This window comes from Suricata suricatta, chromosome 8 (assembly GCF_006229205.1).
Source record: "Suricata suricatta isolate VVHF042 chromosome 8, meerkat_22Aug2017_6uvM2_HiC, whole genome shotgun sequence".
Lineage (NCBI taxonomy): Eukaryota > Metazoa > Chordata > Mammalia > Carnivora > Herpestidae > Suricata > Suricata suricatta.
The window spans coordinates 130,524,030-130,536,274 of record NC_043707.1 but is presented as its reverse complement, the minus strand read 5'-3'; the positions used below and the strand labels follow the sequence as shown (position 1 = coordinate 130,536,274).

At 49.5% G+C, this 12,245-nt stretch overlaps 1 protein-coding gene across 1 annotated transcript in view; it reads left to right on the top strand.

The window, feature by feature from the left end:
• The window catches only part of SPEN (spen family transcriptional repressor), an 88,444-nt gene that overhangs the window by 73,203 nt on the left and 2,996 nt on the right, over positions 1-12,245 (top strand). The window contains exon 11 of the mRNA XM_029948464.1: positions 3,879-12,036. Within this exon, the coding sequence (XP_029804324.1) occupies positions 3,879-12,036 (8,158 nt within the window). The remainder of the gene's footprint in view (positions 1-3,878; positions 12,037-12,245) is intronic.

The following is a 12,245-nucleotide window of genomic DNA, read 5'->3' as shown; positions in this document are numbered from 1 at the left end:
TGCTCTACCAACCAAGCCCTGAGCAGCCCTGAGGTTTATGGGTTGTTGTTAATGAAAAACGTACCCCACAGCCAGATTCTCCGAAGCCTGAACTTATATATGGATTTGATGGTTTTTCACCAGTAGACTGGAGTCCACAGCCCTCTAGCCAGAATGTCAGTTTCAATACAAGGCATTCCTTCTGTGTCGTGTGTGTGTGAGAGCCAGCAAGCACACACACGTTATGTGTATTGTCTGTGGAAAGAGAAAAAAGGTCTCCATCCTGGCTCCCCGAGTAGGAATTCACAGTCACTGTTAACATTTTCAGTACTGACGAATTCTTACCCGTATGCCAGTAGGAAGTGTGTTGGTAGTCTAGTGGCACCTAAGACAAAACATCCATTAAAATCCTCTATGCACACATTAAGTATTTTTCAGAGAATAGTGTCTTGTGAAGGCTGGATAATGCTGTGTGGGTGTTAATTTTTGTATATTACCACTTTTAAATTCACTCATTTTCCTGACAATCTGGCTGTGGCTTTGTTCCTTGGTTTTTACCCGTGGTGATCTGTCCCTGTTGAATGGAGTCTCTGAAAGTAGGAACAGAAGGGTGTAACCCGGTTTTGCCCTGTTTGTTTTCAGATGGCAGTGCTTATGGAGTACAAACAGTGACCTATTGGCATAGAGTTCTGCAGTTTAAAAGTGGCATTTCATTTATTCCTTCTTATCCTGTGTTACTTTTAGTGGAACTAAAAATCAGATCACCTTGATGATAAAGTCACAGGCTAAGAAGTTAGTCTGGAGATAAACCCAGTGCTCCTTCCTGCTGGTGCATTGAGCTTTATAACTTTTTACCATAATGATTCTCAAGATAAATTTACAAGAGCCTGTTATGCTTTAGATGAATTTCCCACCTACGCAGGGGAGTTGGGATACTGTACAGTCATGTGAACAGAGTTATCAAAACCTGGCTTTTCCAGGTTCCTGAGCACCCTTTGGTCCATGATTCAGTGTTCAGTTGTACTATCTTTTACTTGAGTTCTTTGAGGACAGGAACACTCATGACTTTGATAGTCACAGGGCCCAGCAACATATGTGCAAAATCAGTAGTTATTACACTGAACAGTGCTCCAGCACTAATGTTTACACATAGACCTTCGACTTCTTTTTGCATATAGTTGCAGTTTGATTAAAACATATCTTAAGCCTACTATTAATGTGGGCAGGGAACTAGTGGCCATTCTAGGTGTCTTAAATCATTTTATATTAGAAAGCATGAAAGTTGGGCACCTGGGTGGCATAGTTGGTTAAGCGTCTGACTCTTGATTTTGGCTCAGGTCATGATCTCACAGTTGATGAGATCGAGCCCTGCGTTGGGCTCTGCACTGACAGCATGGAACTCCTTGGGATTCTCTCTCTCCCCCTCTCTCTGCCCCTCCCCCACTCATGCTCTTTCTCTCTCTCTCTCTCTCTCAAACATTTCTTTTAAAAAGGAAAGCATTATAGTATGTTTATCTTTATGTATGAAAATGGAATTTTCATATTTATGGTGGCAGTGAATTAGCCGAGTTCTCTGCCTAGTAACATTTATTTGCAAAATGGCAGGCCATTATTTAGGCAAAGAATCTGATTCCTGTGGAACTCTAAGAAAAACCATCTTGAATCCAATTAAATAACATAAGGGTGCCTAGAAGGCTCAGTCGGTTGACCATCTGATTTGGCTCAGGTCCTGATCTTGCGGTTCGTGAGTTTAAGCCCCCCATCAGGCTCTGCACTGACAGCTCAGAGCCTGGAGCTTGCTTCGGATTCTGTGTGTCCCTCTCCGTCTGCCCCTCCTTTGTTCACGCTCTTTTTCTTTCTTTCTCAAAAATAAACACTTAAAAAAATAACCTAGATAATGTCAAAAAACATTCTTTATGGACTGAAAAATCCCATACAAATACATACAATAATGTGTGATGCTTCTAGTGTTTGGATGGATATTAAATATCTTTTAGATACTTCATTTGCTGTGGGGAGTGTATTGGAACAACACCCAGTAGTGGCTTTGACATATTTTTCTTTCCTTCCTATTCTCCTTTCTCCTTTTCTTCTCTTCCTTTTTTTTTTTTTTTTTTTTTTTTTGAGAAAGCACATACACACCCATGTGGGAAAAAGGGAGAAGCAGAGAGAGAGAGAATTACAAGCAGCCCCCATGCTCTCGGCATAGAGCCCAACACAGGACTTGAACTCACAAACCACGAGATCATGACCTGAGCTGAGATCAAGAGTCAGATGCTTAACCAACTGAGCCACCCAGGCACCCCACTGACATATTTTTTAAAGGTTTATTCTTTGAACAGATATTTCAGTGCCTCTTATGAGCCAAGCACTGTTACAAGAGCTAGAAAAATTATGGCCAATGAGACAAAAAAAGCTCATGCTTTTAGGGGCTTAAATTCTAGGTTTTTGTTTCAGTGGGCCACTAATGGCAGTTCTTTGTAGAATGCATGACCTGCTTGAGAGAAGAAAAATGTAGAGTGAACAAGAGTGAAAGAATTAGCCTCTGTTATGAGTGAATTTCATTTTATCCATCATACATGTTCTCGTGTGTCAATTTAATCTTAAGTGCCCCCTATAGGTCATTGTAAGAGGAAACCATGGTGAATTCCTTTACAATTGAGGAATTCTTTCACAAAGCTTGTAATCAATTCATGAGTTAGGGACATTACTGAGGGTCTTCACATTATGTTAGGAAAGTTCTTATAAATGTTGTCTTCTTTAATCCTCTCAAGCCTTCTGAGGAAAGGTTACCATCATTTTACAAGTGAGGAGACAGCCTAGGGTGACTGGCCCCCAACATGCTTTTTTAAATTGTGCATTGAGATCGGTTTGTTATCAATATCCTGTGGGTCATGTAGGTGGGAGGATTTCAATTACAATATTTAATTAATTTTTTAATTAAACTATTTTTACCAGTAGTGTGTTTGTTTCCTGAATTATGGGAAGAATATTTTTGGCAGGAAAGTAATTATGAAAGACTTAGAAATGTGGGGATGTGATACTGTTTAATACTAGTGCTCATTATAAGTCATCACACCTCATGGCAAAAAAATAAAAAAGGGCTGTAGTGTCATCCTGTAGAAACACAATGTAGACTAAACTTGTGGTTTTAAATTGTTTTTAAAGTTTATTTCGATTTTTTTAAATGTCTTTATGTCTTTATTTATTTATTTATTTTTTTTTTTTGAGAGAGAGAGAGAGAGAGACAGAGTGAGCAGAGGAGGGGCAGAGAGAAAGAAGGAGACACAGAATTGGAAGCAGGCTCCAGGCTCTGAGCTGTCAGCACAAAGCTCGACGTGGGGCTCGAACCCACGGATTCTGAGATCATGACCTGAGCCAAAGTCGGCCACTTAACTGACTGAGCCACTGAGGCGCCCCTATTTATTTATTTTGAAAGAGCATGCACGCATGGGAGAGGGGGAGAGAGAATCCCAAATAGGCTCCACACTGTCAGTGTGGACCCCATGTGGTACTCATCCCATGAACTGTGAGATCATGATCTAAACTGAAATTAAGTCACATGCTTAATCACCTGAGTCACCCAGGTGCCTCCAGTTTTAAATTTTCTGGTAAATACAGTTAAAAAAAAAGAAAAGAAAAGGTGAAATTAATTTCATTTAAGGGTTTCTTTTCTTTTTTTAAAACAAGTCCAATGTGTATTTTATATTCACATCTCAAATTTTAAGTTCCCGATACCCACATATGAATTGTGGCTATGTACTGTATTGGACGATCCAAGTCTAACTAATGATTAAATAATGGCAAAGGTTTTTAGAATAGGGCTTTTAATCTCATGTGATTAAATGTGTACATGACAAAAACAAAAGAGCTAATATATTCTTTTTCGAATTTGATAGAGAGGAACGGAGGGGATCTTATGACTATAGCCAAGATCGTACGTATTATGAGAATGTTCGTACACCGGGCACATATCCTGAGGACTCCAGACGGGACTATCCAGCAAGAGGGAGAGAATTTTATTCAGAATGGGAAACTTACCAAGGAGACTACTACGAATCACGATATTATGACGATCCTCGGGAATACAGGGATTACAGAAATGATCCTTATGAACAGGATATTCGGGAATACAGTTACAGGCAAAGAGAAAGAGAAAGAGAACGCGAAAGATTTGAGTCTGACCGAGACAGAGACCACGAGAGGCGGCCAAGTGAGCGCAGTCAAAGCCCGGTGCACCTGCGGCGCCCTCAGAGCCCTGGCGCCTCTCCCTCACAGTCCGAGCGGCTGCCAAGTGACTCGGAGAGGAGGATTTACAGCCGGTCCTCAGACCGGAGTGGAAGCTGTAGCTCACTCTCCCCTCCGAGATATGATAAACTGGACAAATCTCGTTTGGAACGCTATACAAAAAATGAAAAGACCGATAAAGAAAGGACTTTTGATCCTGAAAGAGTAGAAAGAGAGAGACGCTTAATAAGGAAGGAGAAAGTGGAAAAGGACAAAACTGAAAAGCAGAAACGAAAAGGAAAAGTTCATTCCCCTAGTTCACAGTCTTCAGAGACAGACCAAGAAAATGAGAGGGAACAGAGCCCCGAAAAATCAAGGAGTTCTAATAAACTGAGCAGAGAGAAAGCTGACAAAGAAGGAATAGCAAAAAACCGCCTGGAGCTCATGCCCTGTGTGGTTTTGACCCGAGTGAAAGAGAAAGAGGGAAAGGTTATTGACCATCCTCCCTTGGAAAAGCTGAAAGCCAAGCTGGATAATGACACTGCCAAGTCTTCTGCCCTAGATCAGAAACTTCAGGTTTGTCAGACAGAGCCCGCAAAGTCTGACTTGTCTAAACTGGAACAGGTTCGAATGAAAGTACCAAAGGAAAAGGGCCTGTCGAGCCACATAGAAGTGGTAGATAAGGAAGGCAGGCTTAAGCCCAGGAAGCACCTAAAAGCAGAGCAGACTGCTGATGGGGTCAGCGCTGCGGACTTGGAAAGGCTGGAAGCAAGGAAGCGGCGCTTTGCAGATCCCACTGTGAAAGTAGAAAGGCAAAAATCTGAAGTCAAGAAAAGTAGTCCAGAGATGGAAGATGCTCGGGTAGTTTTAAAAAAGCAGCCTGACCTATCCTCTAGAGATGTCATTCTGCTGAGGGAAGGAGAGTCTGAAAGAAAGCCTGTGAGGAAAGAAATTCTTAAACGAGAATCTAAAAAAATAAAACTAGACAGACTTAATGCTGTTCCCAGCCCCAAAGAGTGTCAGGAGCTTGCCAGTGTTTCTGTTGGGACTGGCTCAAGGCCCAATTCAGACCTACAAGCAAGGCTGGGAGAACCAGTATGTGAATCTGTTGAAAATCAAGAAATCCAGTCAAAAAAACCGATTGCCTCAAAACCGCAACTCAAACAGCTGCAATTATTAGATGATCAGGGGCCAGAGAGAGAAGATATTAGGAAAAACTATTGCAGTCTTCGTGATGAAACACTTGAATGTAAATCAAGCCAAGAGAAACCACATTCAGTAAATACTGAAGAAAAAATTGGCATTGATATCGATCACACGCAGAGTTACCGAAAACAAATGGAGCAGAGTCGTAGAAAACAGCAGATGGAGATGGAAATAGCCAAGTCTGAGAAGTTTGGCAGTCCTAAAAAAGATGTAGATGAATATGAAAGACGTAGTCTGGTTCACGAGGTAGGCAAACCCCCCCAGGATGTCACTGACGACTCTCCTCCTAGCAAAAAGAAAAGGATGGACCACGTTGATTTTGATGTCTGCACCAAGAGGGAGAGGAATTACAGAAGTTCACGCCAGATCAGTGAGGATTCTGAAAGGGCTGGCAGTTCTCCCAGCATCCGACATGGCTCTTTCCATGAAGATGATGACCCTATAGGCTCCCCTAGGCTCGTGTCAGTAAGAGGGTCTCCTAAAGTAGATGAAAAAGGTCTCCCCTACTCTAACATCACAGTCAGAGAAGAGTCCTTAAAATTTAATCCTTATGATTCTAGCAGGAGAGAACAGATGGCAGACATGGCCAAACTAAAGCTCTCTGTCTTGAATTCTGAAGATGAACTAACCCGGTGGGATTCTCAAATGAAACAAGATGCCAACAGATTTGATGTGAGTTTCCCAAATAGCATAATTAAGAGAGACAGCCTTCGAAAGAGGTCTGTACGTGACTTGGAACCCGGTGAGGTGCCTTCTGATTCTGATGAAGACGGTGAACACAAATCCCACTCACCCAGAGCCTCTGTACTGTATGAAAGTTCTCGGTTGTCTTTTTTATTGAGGGACAGAGAAGACAAACTACGTGAGCGAGAGGAAAGACTCTCCAGTTCTTTAGAAAGGAACAAGTTCTATTCTTTTGCACTGGATAAGACCATCACACCAGACACGAAGGCTTTGCTTGAAAGAGCTAAATCCCTCTCGTCATCTCGAGAAGAAAATTGGTCTTTTCTTGATTGGGACTCCCGTTTTGCTAATTTTCGAAACAACAAAGATAAAGAGAAGGTTGACTCTGCTCCAAGACCTATTCCATCCTGGTACATGAAAAAGAAGAAAATTCGGACTGATTCTGAAGGAAAAATGGATGATAAAAAAGATGACCATAAAGAAGAAGAACAGGAAAGACAGGAATTATTTGCTTCTCGTTTTTTACACAGCTCAATCTTTGAACAAGATTCCAAGCGATTGCAGCATCTGGAGAGGAAAGACGAGGAATCAGACTTCAGTGCTGGCAGGTTGTATGGGAGGCAGACGTCTGACGGAGCAAACAGCACGGCCGATGTGATGCAAGAGCCCGTAGTCCTCTTCCATAGCAGATTTATGGAACTCACACGAATGCAACAGAAAGAAAAGGAAAAAGACCAAAAACCCAAAGAGGCTGAAAAACAGGAAGATACAGAAGATCATCCTGAGACTCCAGAAGCTGCCTCTGAGAGTAAAGAGTCAGAACGGAAGACCCCCCCTCCCACCGGGCCTCCTGCTGTCACAGTTGTAGCTCCAGAGGCAGTATTGCCATCACCTGAGAAGGCGCCAGTAGGTGAAAAAGCAGGGGAGGTGCCTTTGGTGACAGAAGAGAAGCCCAGGGAGCAGGCCTCTGCCTCAGAAGAAGCAAAGCCTGTGTCAGAGCGGGCTCCCGCTGCGGTGCAGCCGACTGAGCTCGGCGACCTGCCCCTGGCAGCCGACACCAGTCAAGAGGCTGCCAGGGCTCCATCAGTTGTTGAAGAAAGTTCACCAGTTGACCCGCTGCCTTATCTGGACACCAAGCCTCCAACTCCTGGGGCCTCATTTTCCCAGGGAGAGGTCACTGTAGACCCAGAACCTGACAGCACCCAACCGCTTTCAAGACCAGCTCAGAAGCCTGAGGAAGCTGATGAGCCAAAAGGGGAAAAGCCAAACTCAGCTGCTAACGTTGAGCCCAGTGCAAATCAAAAAGCTGAAGTTGTCCCTGAGGTTCAGCCTCCGGCTTCTGAGGACATTGAGGTTGATCCTCCAGTTGCCACGAAAGATAAGAAGCCAAACAAAAGTAAGCGTTCCAAGACCCCCGTTCAGGCTGCCACAGTGGGTACCATGGAGAAGCCTGTCACGCGAAAGAGTGAGCGGATAGACCGGGAGAAACTCAAGCGGTCCAATTCCCCGCGGGGAGAAGCACAGAAGCTTTTAGAATTGAAGATGGAGGCAGAGAAGATTACAAGGACTGCCTCTAAAAATTCCACGGCAGACCCGGAACACCCAGAACCAAGCTTGCCCCTCAGCCGAACCAGGCGCCGGAACGTGAGGAGTGTCTATGCCACCATGGGAGACCACGAGAGCCGCTCTCCCGTCAAGGAGCCCGTGGAGCAGCCACGAGTGACCAGGAAGAGACTGGAGCGAGAGCTGCAGGAGGCTGCGGCGGTTCCCACGACCCCACGGAGGGGGAGGCCTCCGAAAACACGCCGTCGAGCTGAGGAGGATGAGGAGACCGAGGCCAAAGAACCAGCTGAGACGCTCAAAGCAGCAGAGGGATGGAGGTCCCCACGAGCCCAAAAATCAGGAGCTGCTGGTGGCCCACAAGGGAAAAGAGGGAAAAACGAGCCAAAAGTTGATGCTGAACGTCTGGAGGCTGCCACTGAGGTGAGTCCTCAGGTAAACGTGAAAGAAAATATTACAAAGTCCAAGGCTGATAAAGAAGAAGCAGGAAGTGAACAGAAACGTGATAAAAAAGAAGTTAGCACAGACAAAAATGCACTGGAAGCCCCTGCAGTTGAAGTGGTAGAGAAAAAAACAGCCCCTGAAAAAAACTCCAAGTCAAAGAGAGGGAGATCTCGAAACTCCAGGTCAGCAGCAGCAGACAAATCTGCAAATCTGAAAACTGCGGATACCAGTGTGAGTCCCAGCGTGGCCACGGGCCCTGTGGGGCCGGCAGCGGAGAAGGAAGCTGAGGTGGTGGCAGGCCCTCCCGAGAAGAGCGAGAGTTCCCAGAAGGAGGGAACTTTAACTTTAGCTTCCCAGTTGAACAGTGATCCGGCCCATCCGGAGAAGGAACGGGAAGAGAAGGGAGACGTGTCTGCCACCACGCCGTCCCCAGAACCAAATCAGTTAGCCAAGCAGATGGAGCTGGAGCAGGCCGTGGAGAACATCGAGAAGCTCACTGAGACCACCTCCGCGGCCTTCAAGGCGGCAGCCACAGATGCGCCAAAGGGCCTCTCCACGGAGGATGGGGACAAGCCAGCGCACCAAGCAAGCGAAACAGAACTGGCCGCAGCCATTGGCTCCATCATCAATGACATTTCTGGGGAGCCAGAAAACTTCCCAGCAGCAGCCCCTTACCCCGCAGAACCGCAGGCAGATCTGCAGCCCCGCCCTCAAGTGCTGCAACCCCCTGGGGAGGGAATGGAGCCTGAGACCAATGAGGCTGTGTCTGGCATCTTGGAGACCGAGGCTGCCGCGGAATCTTCGGGGCCACCAGTCAGTACCCCTGACGCCTCAGCAGGCCCAGCAGATACCAAGGAAGCTGGAGGGAACAGCAGCGAGCCCTCCCAGCCTGTGCCAGAAGCCAAAGGGTCAAAAGAGGCGGAAGTCCCTCTTGCCCGGAGAGAGAAAGGGCGCCAGAAGACAACTCGATCACGCCGCAAACGGAACACAAATAAGAAAACAGGGAGCGCTACAGAGACCCACGTCCCTGAACCTGACCAAGGTCAAAGCAAGAGTCCTGCTACAAGTGAAGGGACAGCGGCGCCACCCCCAGAAATGCCACAGGAAGAGAAGCAGCAAGAAAAGCCCCAGTCCGCTCCGCCTGAGTCCTGTGCTTCTGACCCAAGCAAGACTCCACCCGTGGAGAGCTTGTCCCAGGAAAGCAGCGTGGAAGAAAAGACACCAACCAGAGCATCTGCACCCCCAGACCTTCCTCTGCCCTCCCAGCCAGCGCCAGTGGAGGATGAACCTCAAGCCAGATTCAAGGTGCATTCCATTATTGAAAGTGACCCAGTGACGCCACCCAGCGACTCCAGCACACCCACCCCCCCAATTCCTTCTGTAACTGCAGCAAAGCTCCCACCTCCTGTTGCCTCTGTGGGGGTCCCACATCAGAGCCCCCCTGCTAAGGTCACTGAGTGGATCACACGGCAGGAGGAGCCTCGGGCTCAGTCCACCCCATCTCCAGCTCTTCCCCCAGACACAAAAGCTTCTGACATTGACACCAGCTCCAGTACACTGAGGAAGATCCTCATGGACCCCAAATATGTCTCCGCCACTGGCGTCACTTCCACGAGTGTCACAACTGCCATCGCAGAACCCGTCAGTGCTGCCCCTTGCCTGCATGAGGCCCCCCCACCTCCTCCAGTTGAAACTAAAAAGTCTCTTTTAGAAGAAAAACCAGCAGCTCCAGTAACCAACACCTCTGACACACCGGCCCCAGAGGCTCCAGCAGCCACTGAAAAGGAGAAGGTGGCTCCAGTCATTGCTCCCAAAATTACTTCTGTTATCAGTCGGATGCCTGTGAGCATTGATTTGGAGAACTCGCAAAAGATCACCCTGGCAAAACCAGCTCCTCAAACCCTGACTGGCCTGGTGAGCGCTCTGACAGGCCTGGTGAACGTGTCCCTGGTCCCGGTGAATGCCCTGACCGGCCCAGTGAACGCCCTGAAAGGCTCTGTGAAGGGCCCGGTGACCGCGCTGAAAGGTTTGGTGAACACTCCTGCCGGCCCCGTGAACGTGCTGAAGGGGCCTGTGAACGTGCTGACGGGGCCCGTGAACGTTCTCACCACCCCAGTGAATGCCGCCGCAGGCACCGTGAACGCCACTGCGGGCGCCGTGAATGCAGGCGCAGTGACAGTCACAGCTGGTGCAGTGAGCGCTGCCTCTGGCAGTGTGACTGCCACAACAGGTGCGGTGACTGTGGCAGGTGCAGTGCTTACGCCATCAGCAAAGTGCAAACCCAGACCGAGCACTAATGAAAACAGTCGGTTCCACCCGGGGTCTATGTCTGTGATTGACGACCGGCCGGCAGACACGGGCTCTGGTGCCGGCCTGCGTGTGAACACATCCGAAGGGGTCGTGCTCCTGAGCTATTCAGGGCAGAAGACTGAAGGCCCGCAGCGGATCAGTGCCAAGATTAGCCAGATACCCCCCGCCAGTGCAATGGACATCGAGTTTCAACAGTCGGTGTCCAAGTCCCAGGTCAAACCTGATGCCGTTGCACCTGCGCAGCCTTCCCCCAAAGGCCCCCAGGCTCCTTCGGGCTATGCAAACGTGGCCACCCATTCTACGCTGGTCCTGACTGCCCAGACGTACAACGCATCTCCTGTGATTTCCTCTGTGAAGGCTGATCGTCCGTCCCTGGAGAAGCCCGAGCCCATTCACCTCTCTGTGTCCACGCCTGTCACCCAGGGTGGCACAGTGAAGGTTCTCACCCAGGGCATAAACACGCCCCCGGTGCTGGTTCACAACCAGCTGGTCCTCACCCCAAGCATAGTCACCACTAATAAAAAGCTTGCTGACCCCGTCACCCTCAAAATAGAGACCAAGGTCCTCCAGCCAGCTAACCTGGGGTCTGCTCTAACTCCCCACCACCCTCCTGCTCTGCCCAGCAAACTGCCTACGGAAGTGAACCATGTCGCCTCGGGGCCTAGCACCCCAACAGATCGAACAGTTTCCCATTTGGCAGCCACGAAGCCAGATGCACATTCTCCTCGACCCAGTGGGCCTGCTCCAGCCCCATTCCCGAGAGCGTGCCACCCCAGCAGCACCGCGTCCACCGCGCTCTCCACCAACGCCACAGTCATGCTGGCTGCGGGCATTCCTGTGCCTCAGTTCATCTCTAGCATACACCCAGAGCAGTCTGTCATCATGCCACCCCACAGCATCACCCAGACCGTGTCCCTCGGCCACCTGTCCCAGGGCGAGGTGAGAATGAACACTCCCACGCTGCCCAGCATCACCTACAGCATCCGGCCGGAGACCCTTCACTCTCCGCGGGCCCCTCTGCAGCCCCAGCAGATTGAGGTCAGGGCCCCGCAGCGTGCGGGCACACCCCAGCCAGCCACGGCGGGGGTGCCAGCCCTGGCCCCCCAGCACCCCCCAGAGGAAGAAGTGCATTATCACCTCCCTGTCGCTCGAGCGACAGCCCCTGTGCAGTCGGAGGTGCTGGTCATGCAGTCCGAGTACCGACTGCACCCATACACCGTGCCCCGCGACGTGAGGATCATGGTGCATCCACACGTGACGGCGGTCAGCGAGCAGCCCCGGGCGGCCGACGGGGTCGTGAAGGTGCCACCGGCGAGCAAGGTCCCTCAGCAGCCCGGGAAGGATGCCACCAAGACCGCAGATGCCAAAGCCACCCCGGCCCCTGCCCCCCACAGTGAGGCCCGCATCCTCACAGTCACCCCCAGCAACCAGCTCCAGGGACTGCCCCTCACCCCGCCTGTGGTGGTGACCCACGGGGTACAGATCGTGCACTCCAGCGGGGAGCTGTTCCAGGAGTACAGATATGGAGACATCCGCACCTACCACAGCCCTGCACAGCTCACGCACACACAGTTTCCTGCTGCCGCCCCCATCGGTCTACCTCCTCGGACCAAGGCTCCCGCTCAGGTGAGTGCAGCACCCCAGCCTTCCTCCCTGTAGCTGTTGAGGCAGTACTGAGGTCCCCGAAACGTGTCGCCCTTTTTGTGAGTTTAAAGAGGAGGTCCCTCAATTGCAGGATGAGGGGGTCAGGTCACAGTGCAGAGGGCGGAGACGTGGGGAAGAGCTGTGGGAACTGGCGGGTGCCTACTGGCTGCAGGGGGAAGTGGGGGGAGCCA